The sequence below is a fragment of the Tyto alba genome, unplaced genomic scaffold, assembly GCF_018691265.1.
Source record: "Tyto alba isolate M040663 unplaced genomic scaffold, T.alba_DEE_v4.0 Super-Scaffold_20000042, whole genome shotgun sequence".
Classification (NCBI taxonomy): domain Eukaryota; kingdom Metazoa; phylum Chordata; class Aves; order Strigiformes; family Tytonidae; genus Tyto; species Tyto alba.
In genome coordinates this window covers 9,572,821-9,593,242 of record NW_024881293.1, presented here as the reverse complement: position 1 = coordinate 9,593,242, position 20,422 = coordinate 9,572,821, and the positions used below count along the sequence as shown (strand labels likewise).

The following is a 20,422-nucleotide window of genomic DNA, read 5'->3' as shown; positions in this document are numbered from 1 at the left end:
AAGTGCAGCCAATGGCTGTTTCTAATCTACTTCTTAAAGGAAATTATGGATTGCTAGGTAAAATTACTGGCCTGAAACTGGTGTATCTTTCGACTACCCTGATCTATCAGAAGCTAAACAAAAATGATTCTGACTTGCACTTGGAAGTCATTGCTTTCACAAGTACCGGTGCATTTTCTCTTACAGAAGCTGTAACTCGGTATGTAGCCTTTTTCAGAGAGTGAAGAGTATTATGTAGCACAGTACCTAACAACATGAGACAAGATGAAAGAAAATTCCTCACCACTTGTCCTACAGAATCCTAAACCACTTTTGCAGTGACAGGCTGTTCAAACTATAACAACTGCAGTCTCTCATGCTGGCATATGCTAGTTAATTTTGACAGGTCTGAAGTAACACAGTATTTCAGTGTATTTCTGGGAGCTGTGTGCTACTGAAAGTACAAATGGAGACTGGTAAAGCATTTTCATACTTCATCTTTGAAAGAAAGTTACATGGTTTAACATATAGCTGAATAAATTAGTTTTCCAGGGACTGCTGAAACAAAGCAATTAACTGTAAACTGGCTTTTATTTATGGAAAATGGAATGCTTCATTAACAAACATTTTAAATGGGATATGAACAACACATTACAAAACAAATGAGTTCACATTGGATTGAATGACATAATATGGCAGCAGCTTAAAAAAAAACAAAAACAAACCACTTACAGTAGCCCATAAGTTACAATTAATGGTAACCCTGGGTAACAGGTTAATTTCAGTTGCCACCTTGTGTTAAAAATTAAAACACATTCAGTAGCGACGGTTGAAACGAGGATCATTAGGTCTATTTGCTCTCTCCTGTCCAGCAAATCCTTCTCCTTGCATTCCTCCCCCATGCATCATCTGACTCTGGTTGCCACCTTGCATGAAACCTCCACGCCTAGAAAGTGATTAAAACATTTTAATTTGGCAGTCAGGTTGATATAATGGGTGTTCTTTTAAAACTTTTTGTGTGATTTTTCACTCTTCAGTAAGATGCACTACATAAAAGCCATGGGAATATTTTATTATTCCTTGACATTTAAATAGCAAATCAAATAACTGATGCTCCCATAAATTATTTCTTTGGCCAATTTAAATAGAGGAAATGCCCCTTAAGAGGGAAACAGACACTTTGTTTTTTTTACAGTTCTTACCCTGACATGCCTCCACGATGCATCACATGGCCAGGTCTGCCTCTACCTCCACCTAAAAAAGTTCAAATGCTTCCTTTATATCCACAGGAATAATTCTACTTCATCTCCAAGGATAATAATGCCTGGATTTTCTGCTTTATGTAGCACAACTAATGAGTAGTTGTGCAAGATGCATACCTTGCCATCTCTCATGATCCCGTCCTATCATTCCTCCATCCACACTGCTCTGCCATGAACGATCTTGATGTCCTTCAAACTTTCGACCGTGATCTCCCCAGTCACGTCCATCTCTGCGAAAGTATGAAATTCTCACCTTCTTACATTAGCCAGAGCACACAAAATAAACTGAAGTAGAACAATTATGAACTTGTTTTCCTTTCAGAGGGCTGGCAGGATGGTGCTTCCAACAACTACAAACTGGGGAAGAACCACTATCCTGAAAATATCAAGCTTCAGTAGTAATGTTAGGTAAAATTAATTGAGAACATTAAGACTTTCAGATGTGAAGTTATTAAAAATAATCATGGCAAGATGCATGTTTTGATGCACAAGGCAAGGTGAAAGAGCTACTCATTTGTAATCCATCCAACAGAGAACAGACTCAGTTGTGAAAGTTGGAAAAAAAGAACTGTACTTCCAAAAACTGTATCCCACTCTCACATATGGGAATATTCCTTAGATGCACAAGAGAAAATATTTTCAGGTAAGCGTACTAACCGTGACTGTGGGGGTATTCCTCTACTTTCACTCACTCTTCTGTCAGATCCATAACTACCCCAACTTTCCCGAGAGTCTCGTGAATGACGGTCTGGTCCTCCATGGCGCTCATCTGGATAATGCTAAAAGGCAAAGAACACTTACAGGACTGCCCAAAACACACTCTTTAATTGCTTAAAGATGCTCAGCTGTAATTACTCAATCCCAGCATCATTTAGGATGGAAGAGACCTCCTGAGATCATCTAGTCTAACCCCACTACTCAAGCAGGGTCAGCCAGGGCAGGCTGCCCAGAACAGTCTCTCTTTGGGTTTTGAGTATCTTCACAGCTTCCCCATGCAACTTGTTCCAGTGTTTGACCACCTTCACAATTTAAGGGGGAAAAAAAAAAAAAGTTTTATCTTCAGATGGAATTTCAGGTGTTTCAGTTTGTGCTCATTGACTCTTGTCCTGTCAGTGGGCACTACTGAGTAGACCCTGGCTCCATCCTCTCCATACCCTCTCTCCTGTGAGGTATTAATGCACACTGGTAAAATAATCCAAGCCTTCTCTTCTCCAGGCTGAATGGTTTCACCTCTTTCTGCCTCTCCTTATACAACAGATGCTACAGGCCCTTAATCATCTTTGTGGCCCTGAGCTGCACTTACTCCAGTAAGCCCTTCTTTCTTGTACTGGGGAGCCCAGTGCTGGACACAGTATGCCAGATGGGTGCCAAGTAAAGAGGAAGGATCACCTACCCTGATCTTATGGCAACACTCTTCCTAATGCAGCCGAGGATGATACTGAACTTATTTGCCAGGAGGGCACAATGCTGACTCATGGTCAGCTTGTTGTCCACCATGACTCAAAGGTCCTTCTTTGCAAAACTGCTTTTCATGTGGTTGGACCCTAGCAGGTTCTGCTGCACAGGGTTATTCCTTCCCAGAAGCAGGACTTTGCATTTCCCATTGTTGAACTTACTGGTATTCCCCTCTGCCCAATTCTCCAGCCTATCCAGGTCCCTCTGAGTCTCACAGCTTAGCCATCAGTAAAGGGCACTTGAGGATTCTGTGACTCCATAAAATGATTTTCCTACTGCTTGAATGTGCCCCGAAGGTCTTTCACCCAGCCCTCAAAAACATGCAAACATCTCTACTAGTTTTGCTGTTATTTCCATGCAATCTCATAGAGTGAATTTTATATGTACTTTGTACCTTTTGCCTCTTCTACACAATCTTTGGAATACTCTACCTTTCTGACACAATTCATTTGTTCCATTTGATTTGTATCAGAATAACTATATATAACTTTTATAATAAACAAGTCTTTGAACTAAATGTCATGTTACTAAAGAAAACAAGAAAATCTGGTTATTGATACATATTTTGGGAGGTATCATTTAATCCTCAACTACTGAAATTTAATCTGACACACACTATAGAAAACCAGGTTAGAAGTTGTTACGATGTTTCTGTAACTTTATAATGCAACTCACTTGTCCATCCCGATCTCCCATCATTGTCCTTGATCCATCTCTCCTACAAAACAGACAATTCAAATCAGACTGTGGTAGTAAAACATACAGCAGTCTATAAAACCCCATCTACATAGCAACACAGATGAAAAATCCCACTTCCACATAGTGCCAACATAATCTACAAAAGGCACAAACAGCTGGAACATATGGAAACCATGACACATTTTGGATTCCTGGAAAACCCAGTTAGTCCTAAAGTATAAACCAGAATCTTTTCATTAAGATGCTAGGTGCCTACAATATTTTTTAGAAATTTTTCAGAATCCTACAAATGTCTGAAATGGCATTGGAAGCAAAACACTCTGAACAAGCCTGCCAGAAGGTTTAACTCATGGCACTGTACAGATCTCTTCATGGTTATGTAAGAAAAAGTCCACAGCTACTAAGCAACACTTAAAAAATGAAATGCAAAGCAAACACACAGTGCAGGCAGCAAAACATGGCACTGAATACATTTTTGTCTCTTGATTTTAGGCAACACAGTGGAGGTAAGACACCAACCTGTCTACTGAATGGTCTTGATAACGGCCACGATCCCTGTGATCAAAGTCATGGAAGCGATCCTGGCGACTGAAATCTGAATGGTATCTATCATTCATTGACATTCGTTTTGCCTCTGGCCAGTATGGATCATCTCTCCTGAAAGAAAGAACATACTAAGTTTAGTCAAGATAATGATTTTTGATATTGTTCCCTCCTTCCAAACTGCAAACTGGAAGAAGGGTAATTAAGTTCAAAAGGGAGATGAAAAACCTCAGAGAGGATAGGTTGACTGGGGCTATTAAACATGATCATCTCAATGCAATCAACAACTGCTGATTAATCGAAGCTGAGAGCATATGGATAGCTTTTTATAGCACAAACTGATGAGAGAGAACCTGGCAGCAACGTTTTCCACTTGCATCATTTGTATTTGCGGGCTTTACCTGCCATCTATGTCATATGGTCTTCTCATTGCAGACCGACGTTCTTGTTCATAGCGCAGCTGCTCATGCTGGCGTCGCAGCTCTTCTCTTTCTCGTTGAATGCGATCTTGTTCTCTTCTCCTTTCATGCTCTATGTGCATTCGTTCTCTTTCCAGTCTTTCTCTTTCCATCCGTTCTCGCTCAAGACGCTGCCTTTCAATTTCCAGTCTCTCACGAGCAATCTCAAGCCTCTCCCTTTCTTCTCGTTCCCGGATAGTCTGCAGGTGCTGCTGTCTCTCCCGACGCTCACGTGTGCTATTTTAACAGAAACAAAAGCTTACAGATCTAATACTTCAACAAATAAAGGAAGTTTAAAAAAAAAAAAAGTATTAAAAATTCCAACCACAGTGACTGCAAACTTGCATCAGCTCCTTGAAATTATACCTGGGTGGGGGAGGTAGGGGGTAAGGGAAGGCACAAAGGGAAGACACTCAGTGTACCCATGAATTACTTGTATTTAGAGATTGATCATACTACTCCCACAAAACCCACCTGTGGGGGCAAATAACCCTATATGGTCAGGAGAATTTGAATCCAAATGCCCCAAGCTCATTCCTTCTACTCAAATAAAACATTCAACTCTGAAGAAGCCAGAACAGTATGTTGGATAATACAACTCCACTAAGGCTCAGAAATCTACCTATGAAACTTTTTCCTCTCCAGTAAGAATAATGAAAGCATCTTCCCCCATCCAACTCAACTTACTTCAGGTAAGTAAGCAAGTTTTGTAATGCATGGAAAATGTTTTAACAAGGAATTCAGGTCAGTATTAACAAGGAATTTGAAGGATGGCATTACCACCTTTATCCTGTATTAAACATCATGAAAACAGAAATAAAACCCCACCAAAAATAAATACATGAATTAGATTCTTAAAAAAGATACAATGTGGAAACTCAAGGGTTGCTGGAAAATCCCCTCATTTCTCTATAGATATCTTGTTTTATTTAAAACACTAGGGAGACTTTGAATGTTACGACAAGACAGACAAGGTTTTATTCTGAAAAAGACAACTCTTCTCCTGGTCCTTCCCTGTATATTTGAGTGTGGCAAGTTTAGAATTATCATTTCACTTGTACTATAACGCACGCTCAGATAAGGAGAGCAGCATATTTAAATCAGTCTAAACTACAAAATCTACAAAATGGAATCAGAGCAAAAAACAAACTGTAATTTTTTTCCCCAAACACAATTTCAATCTTAGTATTAACAGGGTCAGTAACTGGAGCTTTCCCAATTCAACAGATAGGTGACCCACAAACTTGTAACAAATTACAAGTAAAAACCCCTCTTTCTCTCTTAGTCATTTTAATAAAAATAAAGTTGTATTCATTCTCGGGAAAAAAAAAAAAAAAAAAAAATCAAGCAATTTCACTGTTGCTCTTACCGGCGCTGCTCTGCCTCCCTCATTTTTCGCTGTGCTTTAATTTTGTCAAATGGCACAATGCCTTGTCTCTCTTTGCTCTCCGATTTGCGATCCTGGCTCTTAATGCTCTGTATTTAATATCGAAGTAGAGAAACTTAATGGAGTACATTTATAAAAGGACAGCTATCATAAACAATACACTCCATTTCCATTCATACATACTATGTCTCAAAGCTTGTTTCCCACATTCTTCAAAAAAGCTGTTCTTTTTTTAACATTACAGACATACCAAATATTTACACAGTAGTACTTACTGTCCCACCTTTGTTTGGCAGGATTTCGTTGCTGAATATGGTATCAGCCATATGAAAGGTATTTTACTAATTAAGATCTAAATCCACATTGTAGAAACTCCAATTGGACAAATCAGTAAGACAAGTGTGGATTACATGTAACTTGGCAAGATTCAGTATTTATTTCTAAGGAAAACTGACACATAATGTTTCCCATGCAGAAACATTACTTACTCTGTCTTTGGATGCAGTTGATGTTTTCACACTAATAACAGGTTCTCCTTTGGATTTATCCATGACTACTGTTCTTTCTGTTCCTTTACTTCCTAAATAAATCAGAGGTTGAGGGGAAGGAGATGGAAAAAAACCAATCAAACTGCATAACCTATACCACTCATTGCTATGCCAGAAGTTGTGGTCTCTAAAATGTGAAAACAGGCATTTAACCCTCTCTTCAAAAATCACTTTTCACCATACCTATTCCAAGTGCTTCTGTTAAGGACGACACAATGTCAAACACCCTCCTCCCCACCTCTTTATACTTTCTGGCTTTCCAACTAAGAACTCAAAATCCTTCTAGAACATTAGCAGTTCTTTTGAAGGAACTACCTGAAATTAATTATTCATACTTCACCGTATCTTTACCATATGAAAAAAAGAATAGCCAAATTACCTGACTTAACAGTTTTAGGTTGATCCGATGAACCAGACTTCAGTTCATCTTTATCTTTTTTTTCCTTTTCATCTTTGTCTTCTGTCTTTTTAGGATCATCTTTTTGGTCAGATTTCTCATCCCTTTTAACACTGCCAGGTCTATAGATAGATATTGATATAGATTAGACTAATATAGAGCAAGAGAAAATAAAATTAAAGAGAATGCTAGCAACACAAAGTAAAACTCTGATGTGATAAGATAGTCATAATTAGATTTCCAAAGATTTCCTTCTACAACTTCCCATGCCATAAAATATAAAACAATCAGACCATGCTGTGCAGCTGTCATAAAAACCTGGCCATGATTCTTCCTTCAAACCACTATATCTAGTACCTACAAAGTTTCTTATACAACATGATGATTATGAAGTGCCAATGTGAACCAGTTTTGCTGGGCAAGTAGGTGACAAAGGCAAAAACTTTTCAGCAAATGGCATTTAATAGGAGTTACACCTTAATAAAATAATTAAAAGCAATGGACTTAGCATCTTATTCACTCTCTTAGTGTCTTTTCCAGCTACTTTCAGTAATGCTAGAGACAAAAAGCATAGTGCTGAAGAGGAACATGTTCTGGAAAGCAGCATCCTGGACAACTGATCTTTAACTGGTTTTGACCACAACCACCTGAAAAAGCTCTATTCCAATGACAGGAAAATGTAATGAAGAAACAGTGACATACTGATCAAAATTTTCAAATGACGTTTCCTATAGCTTTATGACATGAAAGCACCACAATCTTTACCAAACCCCACATATAGCTAAATTAAAAGGTGTGCTTGAAAATTCAACTTTCCAATTCCTACCTTAAAGCACATAACATGAACAATTAAGTTAGGCACTGAACATCAGCATAAGTGTATCTTGTAGTAAAAGTTGGAAAAATGTATCTAGTGCTTTTTTTGAGTATTTGCCACAGAAAATCTTACTGTAACTGTTTTTCCTGACAAATCAACATAGACAGAAGAACAGCAAAACACCTTTGGACAGACAATTTTTAGAACAGTACCTCTCACCAACTGTTTCTTTCTTTGCTTCATTCTCTTTTTTTTCAATTGACTTCTTCCCAGCAGGTTCATTTTTTGCCTAAAAATTATTTTGGACATCATCAGCTGAGAATGCGGTCTCAATCATTTGTACAATCTAATGGCAATGGGATATCTTTGAGGATCAGTACTCACTTTTTCTACAGAAATTATTTTCCCATGTAATTCTGTTTTATGGAGGTGAGTAATACACTTTGTTGCTTCCTCTGCTGTAGACATCGTAACAAAGCCGTAACAGCGAGCACCAGGACTGCGAGCATTGGTGACCACTTTTGCACCTACCACCTTTCCAAAATAAAAGAGGTATTACACTCGCTGTAACAAGTGCCTGCCATTTAACAGCAAGAAGTACAAGCTCCACTTCTACTCTGTTTTATTCCTGTCCATCATCATTCAGGAAACTTTTATTTTTAAGAGATTAACAAATATAAAAGGAGCATTGCTTGGAGCCAATCATTCTTCTGTTGCCAATGTAACACTGCAAAAGCTGAATCAACAGATGGGAGCCAAAGACTGAACTCTGTTCTGAACAAAGGCTGTTTAAAAAAAAAAAAAAAAAAAAAAAAAATCTAACTTTACATCAACATCATTTTGCTTAAGTATAAAGGAGTAAAAACCTAAAAAAAATTGTAAGCTAATTTCCACCCACGTGCTAATGCTAGCTCAACTTCTAAGTCCCATCTCCCCTTGAAAAAATGTTTTCATGTCACTGCTAAGAGGCACACCCACAATGTTATCTACAACCTTGTTTAAGAAACAGGAAGTTTCCCCAAAAAGCGTAACCTGAAAAAGCCTACACAAAACGCCTGTTTTCATAAATGGTGCTTCCTAATGCTCATATATTCAATGCAGTTCACTTTGTATTACAGAAATAAATCGTAGTTCACAGAAGTGTCATATTTTAAAGTATAGCTGGATAAAAAACATACTTTTGAACACTGGATTTATTGCAGGTGTACATCAACTTCTAGGAAACTCTGTCTCTGCTAATACTCCAAAGAAAGTAACCGTAATTTTATTTAAACGACTAAACATTACCATGGCATCTGAGCACAGGTAAATACTAGGTTGGCTGTTGCATAGTTTTTAATTACATTTAAAATTTTGGGGTGCATCTCTGTGATCAATGTTCCAGGTTACCAGATGGAATTCTGAACAAGTAAGTGGAGGGAGAGATTGCATTTTTATTGTTATGAGGAACGCTAAAAAGGTTTCAGTAGTCTCATGACTTTCAAACTCAAAGCTGTGCTACACTTAATCCACTTTTGTACCTACTGAAAATTCACATTAAAGTTTCAGAGTATATTCAGTAGTTAAATGTTCAACAGCAGATTGCTAGCATATACAGTTTTCTTTTACTACAATCTGCCGACAGTCACTTTTAAATAGGCTTCAAAGGTTAGACAAAAATCCTTACCGATGTCTCTGACACCAGTCTTCTATTAAACTAGCTTTTTCAACTTCCCAAGTGACAGGGAGATTTAACTTGTAAGTTTATTTATCATTAATAACTGCAGGAACGCCAGCACTATCCCACCCCAAACCTGAACTCAACCCCCCCCAACCTACCCTAACAAGTGTTTTTTAAAGTAACTGACAACTCTAGACAAAAACAAAACTTCAGATACCAAGGCAATTCTCAATATATTCCCCAATAATTATGTTTTAACATTTACTGCATGTTTTATTTAGTCCTAAGCAAGTCTTTAATAAACAATGTTAAATTCACTACTGACTATGAATTTGCAATGGGCAAAGATACTATACTACAGCACAAGAGACAGAAGTGTGTGCAAGCAGTCATTGACTGTTTCAAGTAAAGGATCGCAAATGGAATTTTGTATTTGTTTGGGAGTGACAGAATTAAAAAAGCAGTCATTTTTTTTCTTGATATCACACAGTATTTTTGATAATTCGATTTCTTTCACTGAAAATACCAGTGAAAAGAGCTTAAATAGTCTTAGTGAAAAAAAAAAAAAACCAAAACAAACTAAACCAAACAAACCCTTACCTTCCCATATTTGCTAAACAGATTCTTCAAATCTGTAGCTCTGGTAGTGGAAGCCAGTCCACTCACCCAGAAGTTTCTACCAGATCCGCTAGCAGTGCGACCTAATTAGGAAAACAAACAAACAAAATCAAAATATATTAAAAATCCTAATTACTTCAACAACGACTTCTGAATTAAAAGGGAGCAGTCGTACAGATTTTTTTTTTTTTTGTTTTAATCACAGAGCAAATTAAATGAAATGCGTAACATTCTCCTCCCATTATTCACATTCCTGAAGGCTGGTACTATTACAAGTCCAAAAACTTTAAGATGGAACTACAAGCTTTGATACATGCAACAGATGTATGTTACGTCATTCTTCAAGAAAGAAACTGGACTAGGACATCTCTAAAGTAACTGTGGTTCTTCAGGATGTGCCTGGATAGATCTCAGTAACTCTGCACTTACAGGAAAACAAGACCTGCCAGTGTTGTGGGAACTGTTAGTACCCATGTACGCTCAGGTCTTGCCCTCCTTACCTCCTCGACTCTAAAGGAATGACGATGGGATGCAGATTAACTGTATCTCTCAAGGAAAGACATTCACCATAAAGAAAGTAAGGAAATTTCTCACCTACTTCTGCCCACACAGATTCCACAGCTGGAGTATAAAGCCTGTGACTTCAGTTAGAAGAGTTAGAAAAGACCTAGCTTTGTTTAACAATGCAAGAACTACAGAACACCCATCCAATTTGGCATCTAAACTACAATTTTATACATGCTTATGTACTCGTAAAGTATGAAAACTCCATCTAGTGATTAAAAGGTGTTCAAGCTGAACTCCAAGATTTGTGTTTGTATTTCAGCATGAAGCACTTATGCAGGGATACTGTTTCTAGTCTGCTTGGAAATGTCTTTACTGTCCTTTTATCAGTCTTGGTAGTGATCAGTTCCAAGGCTTCAATGAATGGAGCGAAGCAGGTTTCAGTCCAGCTGCCTGCTTCCAAGCCATCTACCCTTTTTTGTTTGGTGATACGTGGAATTTCTCAGAACTTATTTCATCAAGGGGAGACGTTTCTTCCAGAACCTATCTAAAATGCTCTTTTATTTGGGTGTCTTTCCATCTCTTACTTCCTGATAATTTTTGTCATTGACTCAAACATGAGCTTAGCACTGAGAATGTTGTTTATAAAAGTTCCCTAGGGAAGCATGCAACTGTTTGTGCCAGTATCTTTTAAAAAAGAGATATTTTGTATAAAGAAGACTAAGTTTACACCTGTCATCTTCAGTCTCAAGAACTGCATGGACAAAGGTGTGTCATGTGTGAAAACACACCAGAGATACATTGTCTTGGTGTTTCAAAAAGCTGAGACATAGGCTTTGATGCTTTTACTCAACATGCTTCCTCTAGAATTTTAAAACGGCTATCTGCAACTGGCACCGGCATCCTGGAGAAAAGGAAAAATAAGTGCTTTCTTCTTTCTTCTACTTTACCAAAGATTTTTAAGATTATTTAAACTATGTTAATGTCCCTTTTGAATAAGCTTCAATCAATCTTAACATCTCCAGTTTTTGCCCTCCCATAAGACTTAAAGAGTTGCTCCTGCAACGGTATTGCACTTACAAGACAAAGAAGGACTAGGACTACAAAATCTTCTCTAACTTTGAAAATAGAATGATATAGGTATTGGGAGCCAACCCTCAACACTGAAAGCATCTTTCAGATATGTGTAAATTGACTGTCAAGTCCACCAGATTATGAGCTCATGAATTTATTCTTATATGCTCTTATTAATACAGCTCTCAGAATGAATGCATGGAACATGGACAAATCCTCATCCTAAATAAAATCCTTTCATACAGGTGTGGAAATAGCAACGTATGAATCAGAACTGACTTGTATACGGTTCTGTACCTTTCTTCTGGCTCAACCGCTTTTCTCTGCATGCAAAAAGTGTTACATAATCAAGTAGCTACCTCTCCCCAGTGCTGTTTACTAAGCCAGAAAATTATTTAAACAAACATTATAGAACACAGCACATCCTCTGGAAGAGGGTATGCAGGGGCAAGGTTGTTATCAGACACTCAAGTTCCTGAAAACTGTTTTAAATGCAAACTTCAAGAAGAGTTTTCCCAGTCCACAGAAAAAATACACTCAACTCCTTGGGTAAATTACAGCATGCACAGAACACTCCTTTAAAAATTCTGAAATAAGAGAACACAAGATTACAGACTGCAAACAAGAAGTAAACAGACCCTAATGGAGTTGACGGTGAGGTCAAGTAGCTTGCATATATGGGGATAACCCCAGATCTTGGAAAAAGCAGCTGACAATAAGTTCAGTCTGTGTCATAAACCCCAATTAAAACTAAACAAATTCTTCCTGTCCAGTCAGTAGACAGACCTCATTAGAGTTTCCTGCCTCATCAATTAAAATAAGAATTTCTGGAACTTCCATGCTTACAGTGTTGAACTACTTGCCTTCAGTACATAAGAAGAATGTTAAAAGTCAGTTCTAAATTTTCTGCCCTGCTTGGGTAAGAGAATACAGGTGGGATGAGCTGCAAAGACTCAGCAGCCTGATGTATTAAAAGAAGAAGTATGATGAAAAGAAGGAGCAGGCATCTGACAGTGTTGATCAAGAAATTTTCATCTTGCTTATGATGAGTATTTGCTCTGTAAGTAGGATATGTGTGGACAAAGATTTAATAACATCAATCTAATTTGAAGACAATGTTAAAGCTGTAGGTTTTTGTGGCATTAAATACGTGAACACTAGATTCCAAATTATTTCAGCAAAACAGAAGACAGTATGAAGAATCACAAACATGTAGTAAAGAAACACAATTGCAAAAGGCTCTTGACTCACTAACAGCTGTTGATAAGCATCTTCAGTGCAATGAAGGATATATTTGCCACATATTAACATCTACCTTTGATGATCAAGATACTAACAAAAGGGTGCCACACAGATAGCCATAGAAAGTGCATAAAAGGAAAAAAGGTTTTTTTGCATAGACTAAAAAAATACAGAAAGAAGTAATGTATGATATTCAACAACTGCATAGATTCAAACACTTTAGTGCTGAAATACCCCATCCAATAGAAAAACAGTTTCTCCAAGCACGCATTAAAGTGCTACTTTTGAGAAGAAACATACCTTTCTCATCCTTTGAGATTATCTTTGTATCTCTGTCCTCCTCAACAGGGCTAAAGACAAAAAAACACATTATTCAAGTCAGAAAGAAAAGTGACTAACTATAAATTATGAAAAATGCTAAAATTAAATACCTACCAGAAAATACGTTGCAAATGAAAACACACCTTTGTATACTTGATTTAAGAAATCTGACAAGAAATAACGAAGTCAGATTCTTAAACAGATTTATATAAGGAACATGTTTACAAATAAGAATAATTTAAGAAAACAACCTTTGAAGGTTGAGGAAAGCAAGAAATCAAACCCTCTGTGTTTAAAAAAAAAAATCTGCACATGGAGAAATAAAACAGACTCTTTAGGAATAGGCTACAATTTCATCAGTCTCGGTGGCCAATTGAAGGAAACAGCTTATTCGCATCACTTAACGACCAATGAAAAAAAGATAGCATCTGGTCTATAACGGAGAAAAAACAAACCTCTTTTTCTGATCACCACCCTCACTGGTTGAGGACTCTTTAGTAGCAGGGGATTCCTCAGAATTAGCTTTGTCTTCTGTTTTCTTGGCATCTTCTTTGCTATCTTTGGCTTCGGGACCTGTGCCTTTTTCCGCTGTTTCCCCACTAGAGGCTTCCAGGCCTTGGGTGCGTTTGCTACTCTGATCGCTTAGGGTCTCTACTACTAAAGATTCAGAGTCCAGTTTCTCTTCCTCTATTGTCTGTTCACTTGTCTCCCCTTTTGCTACAACTAAACGCTTTGCTTCCTTCCTTGCCATAGCTTGTGCCGATTTGCTGTCCAAATCTAAAGCATCTTCCTCCAACTGAGCGGCAGCAAGAGCGTCCTCTTCCTCTGCTAGCCTCTTGCCTGGCACCACGTTACTTGCTTCCTGTGCATGTGGCCGCTCCGCTTCGGAAGTTTCTTCGTTAAGTAGTTCAGATTTACAAGTTTCCCCCAAAATGTCGAGTATTTTCTCATTTTCTACGGATTTAACAGGAATAGAATGGCACAAGATTTAATCACCAGGGAAATACAGCAATCACAAATGTGGAACTGGCATGGCTGCCACACTAACACCAAGAACTTCTAAGCTACACAGAGATTGGAAAACCCTAGTGTACACAGTGTTAAAAGTACTACGCTAACTGCTGTCTGACAAGCTACCAAATCAGCCCTAAAATGTTAACAGGGAAGAAAAGTGCCCCCACAGATTTAACAAAAACCTTCTGGCTGATCCTTCATATTCTTCATGAAATCGTTCAGCTCTGTTTCTTCTCTAGTTAGCTTCCAGAGTCCAAGTTGTTTAACTGAACGTATCAAGGCACTGAGGGTTCAATTTTTAAATTTCTGTGAAATTCTTTTAGCAGACAGTCCAACATGAGAACTGGGCATCTTCTGATGGTGCATGAGTGTGTTTGCAGTCCAGAAAGTGAAAAGTATCTGTATGAAATTTCCATGAAGAAACTCTCTTCTTTCTTCTGTATCCAGTAACTAATCTTTACATTTTAATGACCTACAGTATCTTTTTACTGCTTTCACTGCTCTCTACTTAGTAACAGAGTTAAGGTGTGTGCGATATCACAAGATCTGTTTACAAGTAGAATCTTTAGCTTTTAAACTGTGATTAACTTCTCTAAATCCATTTATGTAGTTTAACAGGTTTTTAAACCATTTCATTTCACTGGAAATATTTCAAAGATGACAAGCATCACTTCACAGATCTGGGGATATGATTGGGTTTCCAATCTCTATGACCCTGCACGATCTGGATTGTCCATCATAAAAATAATGCAAAATATGTTTGTTTGCTTGGTTTTTTTAAATAGTTAATGGTTTAAAAAGTATTAGTTGAAAAGACAGGAATATGTTTTTCTTTAACAGTACCTGGCTCCACGTGTAGCTTCTCCATTTTCTGTTTGGGAAAATAAACACAGAATGAGAATTTTATAAAATGTATTTCGTAACACAGAATAATAGCAACCCCTCGTCCAATCACAAGATTGAAAACTATACAAATTCACCTGCTACAGTTAGCATTTTTTTTTCCACCATCCACTGGAACAGAGTATTTTATATAGGTAATTTTTTCTGGCACATTCAGGCCAAATCAAAGTATCTGCCACAATTGCATTCTCATATCTGACTTGGAATGTTACAATACTAATAAAGTATCTTTGTGTACCACATCAACTGAAGAGTGAAAAACAAACCCAGCTACACAGGAGGAAGAAGAAATCAACAGCACAAGACCATTTTTATTTGCTACAAAAGTGGAGCGAGTCTTGATAGCCAACTGAAAAGTAGGGAAAAATCACAGGGTGTTCTGATTTGACAGACTGTATTCTGAGCATGATCATGTATGTCTTTGATTCTGTTCCAATTTCATATTATGGTCATGTTCTCTTTTTTGTAGTATGAGGACAGAGTGAATACTGATAACAACAAAATACAGCTACATTTTAAATTTACCTTCATTTCAATTAAATCAGAAGAAGAGGCATCTAAATTGTTTTCAATTTCATCATAATCTTCCTAAAAGAGTAAAAAAGGAATTACAGCATTTCTTACAAAAAGTAACAGTAGCTTATGGAGATATACTACTGTATTCAATTCTCCCTAGCAATAGAAATATTTTCCATTATTTGACAGTTCTAAACAGCTACTTCAGTCTGTGACCCAAGAATGGGGAGCAATATATAAATATTCTCGATGATTCAATATCTTTCCCCAGTTACCTTTCATTTTAATTTCAACGGGACATTGTCTATTTATTTAGAGAGGAAATTTATTTCACATTTCTGTGTTTACTGTACAAACATGCTTTTGCTTTTTCCCACTTCTTTGGTTTCTAACTGAAAAAAGAATGTAGAAATTAAGCTGACTTTGATTTCTACTTTTCTGAAAACAAAGCACATCCCCAAAATCTTCCTTCCTTAAGAGCTGTTGCTAAGGCTGAACTAGAGCTCGTTAGTTACATGATTCACAGCAGCTCTAATTTACATAACACCACAAAATTGCCTTTTAGGTTAACTGGATGACTGTTTTCAGAAGGTAAATGATAAAAAGTTGAGACAGACTAAAATAAACACAGGCCTAAATTAAAAAAAAAAAAAAAAAAATCACAAAAAACCCATGAGGAAGCAAGGAAAGACAGTATGTTCAGTTTTGGGAGCAAACAGTTCAAAGTAAAAAAAAAACAAACAAACCACAAAGATCCAAGGAAGAATAATATTTGAGGAGTGAATGTAACTTATAGATTACCCTGTTCATTCAGCAGCAGGAGACTGTGCTGTATGAAAAAGACACTGCAAGTTTTTCTCAAAACTAAGTCAAAAGCCTGGCAACGTCAGAACAGGGCAGTACACAATACATAAATATTTTCTTGTTTTATTAATCTCTGTGAGAAAACTGCACAAAAATAATTCTTTAAACAAAAGCATTATTTCTGCAGAAAAGACTTCCAAACTATCTGACTTGAAAACATATTTCTCTCTCTCCATACATATAAATATCTAGATAGCTGGATATATGTATATATACACTTAAACACATGTAAATGGGAAGAGGGAACACTGAAACTATTACATTACTTTCAATTCCAGGCTTCTTTCACGCCAAGCAAAGATGTTACTGCAAGATAAAGAAGGCTGTGACCTGTCTACTGTGAACGCCTGAAGTCTCCGATAGGTCCAAGAATACTTGCCACTTGGAGCAGCATGGGAGTTGTTAATGTGAAATAGAATCCATATCACATTCATGTCCTGTATTCTACTACCCTTAAATAACTCATTCATGTGCCCATATACTTATTAAATACCTTCAGAAAACATACGAAGACCTCTACTCACCTCATTTTCTGTTAGTGGATCTGGAAGTTCTTTCATTTCTGCTTCAACAGTATCTTTATTATCAGACAGAGAATCGAGAATATTATCAGGACTATAGTCTTCTCCACAGTCTACAGCACTGCCATTATCTATTTCAGCTTCATCTAACACACTAATATCCATCATGTCAATATCTTGCAATGTATCCAGACTTGCTTCAATATCATCCTACAAAAAGAAAAAGGGTAGATGTGTATTCATTGCAAGTTAAACAACGCATATTCTTAGTAACAACAATCATGATTTCGCTTACCTGCCCATCTCTAGAGTTTTCTTCTAGTCCATTGTCTTCAACACCTTCTTCTTCCAGTTTTCTTCCTAAAAATAATATCACTAAAGTGAGATATAGCACTAAATTTCATAACACGTCTACTCTACACTGAATTATTTATTTGACACTGAGTTTGTTTCAACAAATATTCATTAAGACCCTGATCTGGAAGTCCAGGTCAGTCTGGATATAATGGAGGATGATTTGCCACTCAAAACAAGTGAGCAGGATGAGCATGAACTAGAAGTAGCACAACTACATTTTTCAACAGCTACCCTCCTCTCATTCCACAACACTTCAACACCTAAAAAGACAACAATGTCTAGGAAGGTGTTCCATTTAAAAGAAACACCCTATCATTGTTACAAAAGCCCTCCCTCTTACCATTTAAATAAATAATTAAACGGATTTAGAATTAGTCTTCACTTTTAAGATCCTGGACACGCGGATCACGTTTAGGCACATCTGCCATCAGCAAACTCGTATCGCTATTCAAAACCAACTGCTCTTTCTCTATTTCTACCCTGTTCTCTTAAAGGAAGCAGCTTAAAAGTAAGTTTCAGAAACTATCTTTTTAAGAACTGGCTATGAACAATTCAAATAAACCATATGCAGCATGGCCCACATAATATTTAATGTTTCTGAAATAAAATATACTTAAATCACTAATGAGGTATTTCAGAACAGTTTATTTTCAAAACAACAGACAGTTATAAAATGACGTATGACATTAACGATAGTTATACACGTTTGTTATCTTTGTAACAAAGGTTCTAATTATTCCCACTGTAACTTCTCACATCTAAAAACAAATCCCTATGATGATGGAGGTTCAACAGCTTCTATTAAAAAATAAAAATGTATATAGTTACAGCAAGGAAATTAGTACACAGGGTGTTGTGGAGCCACCATAATATATGCTGGCAGAGCTTTCCATGGGAGCTAACGCTGTAGCTTCTTGCTCTGTGCTCGACACAGTTCTACACTCATGGTCACAAGTACAGGAACACCGGCAGCTTATGGTCTCATCTACAGATTTAAAGACTTACTAATGGAAGTACAGTTAGGTGTCACGTTATCATTTAAACTTGTTATCACTCACTAACGCAACAGAGCTTTACCGTTTTCTGTAAGGAAAAAGCACTTTTTTTTTTTCTTTAAATTCAACTAATGAAACAGAAGAAATCAACATCGTATGCTAAGTTCTAGCTACATGGAAACAAAGGAACTGTATTTGTCTAGACTCCGTACCTTTGCTAGTTCTTTTTGGCATTCTCTTGTTGGTCAGTTCTGAGGCCACAGGAATTTCATCAGGATCTCCTCCTTCATCCTCAATGGCCTATTGGAGACAGCAGTATGACATCTATTGTACTGTTTGTTGGTGTGCCTTTGTACTGTACATTTTGGATGGAATAGTTACATTTCTTCACAGTAGTTTCTATGGGGCTATGTTTTGCATTTGTGCTGAGAAGAGTGTTGGTAACACAGGGATGTTTTAGTTATTGTTGATCAGCACATGCACAGCATCAAGGCCTTCTGCTCCTCACTCTGCCCTGCCAGTGAGCAGCCTGTGGGTGTACAACAAGCTGGGAGGGGACACAGCCCAGAGAGCTGACCCCAACTGACCAAAGGGATATTCTAGACCACAGGATGTCATGCTCAGCAATAAAACCGGTAGGTGTGGAAGCTGATGGGGCTGCCATCACTTGGAGACTGGCTTGGCAACAGTCAGCTGACAGTGAGCAATTGTTTTATTTTACATCACTTGCTTTCCTTGGGTGATTTTTTCTTTTTCCTCCTCTTTTCTTTTTCTTCCAATTTTAAAAATCATTAAACTATCTCAATCCACAATTTTTCTCTCTTTTACCCTTCCAATTCTCCCCCCAACCCCACAGCCAAATCAAGCTACTATACAGGAGCAAAACTCCCGTCACCTGTAAAGAAGGGTCCCTACTCAGCAAATAAGCGCCTTATCTGTATAAAACTGAGTGACCGCTACAGGAACTCAAGTGCATCCAATAGTGTTTTTTTCTCAACGTGCAGGCATATAACCCATAAACGGATCAGGACTGACTATGCTGTCCTGGCCTCATGGAAGTCCGTGAAAACACATACTGGAAAGGTATGAGATGGAGTCAGGTGAAGTGCATACAGATGAAGCAAGAGAAGGGATACGGGTAAGTGGAGCGTGTGTATATACTGGGGGGAATGGGAGTGAAAATCGGGGAAGGGCGCACGTACGTCAGGGACGGGGAACAAGGGCAAGGCCGCGGCCATCACGGAGTGAAAGCAAGAGCAGCACTCCAAAGGAACGGCCGAGGTGCGGGTGGCGGCTCCGGTACCCACACGCTGGAGCGCGAGCGGGCAGCGCGGGTCTCCGCTGGGGGCTTCGGGCGGTGGCAAGAAGCAGCGCAGCGGCGGTGCTGCTGACGGTACCAAGAGCAATGGCTCTATAGGGGTCCGAGGAAAGGGGCTCGTTGATACTAAAAGACACGCTACGGCTTCCCGGTACTAGAACTAGGAACCAGCTGAGGGACACGGTGGCGCCGCGCAGCCACCACGACCCAGCTCGCGCTTCCCTCAGGCACAGAGGCTGACGCCGGGATAGACCCCGAGCGCGCATGCGGCAAGCGCCCTCGAGCCGGGCACAAAAGGACCCGGATGACACCTCCTCCTCCCCCGCCCCCTCTCCCGCCGGGTTTGCGCCTCACCTTCCTCAGCCGCTCCATAAGAACGCTCTTGTTGCCGCCGCTGTCTAGGTTACGACGTTTGAGCTCGGCCCGCAGGTCGATGACTCGTAGATCGCTCAGCCGCCGGGTTTCGGGTTCTGAGCCGAGAGCCGCGGCCCCACCAAGGGATGTGAAGTCCCCCAGCCCGACCGCTGATTGACTCTCCGCCATCAAGGCCCCTTCGATATTCCTCCTCAAACCCGAACACACGGGAGAATACGTCACAATCAAACAGCTAACCTTGCGATCACAGCACAAAATGGTGGGGAGGGCAAGACGCGCTGAGGGGAGGCGGAAAAACCCTGCTATGCGCAGGCTCGGAGAGAAGGGAGACGACAAGCAGGGGCGAAGGGGAAGGCGGGGTCTTGGAAGAAAACTTGATTGACAACTCTTGCGCAGGCGCAGACGGCGCCGCCCGCGTCTAAGGACGGCTCGCGAGCTGTCACGCATGCGTTCGAGGGCCGAAACAGACTGCGGTTGCGCATTCCTGCGGTGCGGTAGGCAAAGGAACTAGTGCGCATACGCAACTGCAATAGCCCACTCCAGGGCAGGAAGGTTTTTCTCCGCATGCGCGCAACCTGCCTGGGATTTCTGGTCA

General features: G+C 38.9%; 1 protein-coding gene across 1 annotated transcript; it reads right to left on the bottom strand.

Annotated features, from left to right (window-relative positions):
- Positions 1-450: 450 nt before the first annotated feature.
- Positions 451-20,387, bottom strand: LOC104355909 (scaffold attachment factor B1). Its single transcript, XM_032993244.2, has 21 exons — positions 19,807-20,387; positions 18,347-18,434; positions 17,078-17,142; positions 16,786-16,992; positions 15,407-15,469; positions 14,822-14,849; positions 13,420-13,918; positions 12,944-12,993; positions 9,806-9,906; positions 7,930-8,079; positions 7,758-7,834; positions 6,711-6,850; positions 6,272-6,363; positions 5,766-5,872; positions 4,340-4,633; positions 3,915-4,052; positions 3,372-3,414; positions 1,899-2,020; positions 1,359-1,471; positions 1,182-1,233; positions 451-925 (listed from the first exon to the last, which is right to left on the bottom strand). The coding sequence occupies exons 1-21, from the start codon at positions 20,272-20,274 to the stop codon at positions 796-798; spliced, it is 3,027 nt and encodes a 1,008-aa protein (XP_032849135.2). The 5' UTR covers positions 20,275-20,387; the 3' UTR covers positions 451-795.
- Between the last annotated feature and the right edge of the window lie 35 nt (positions 20,388-20,422).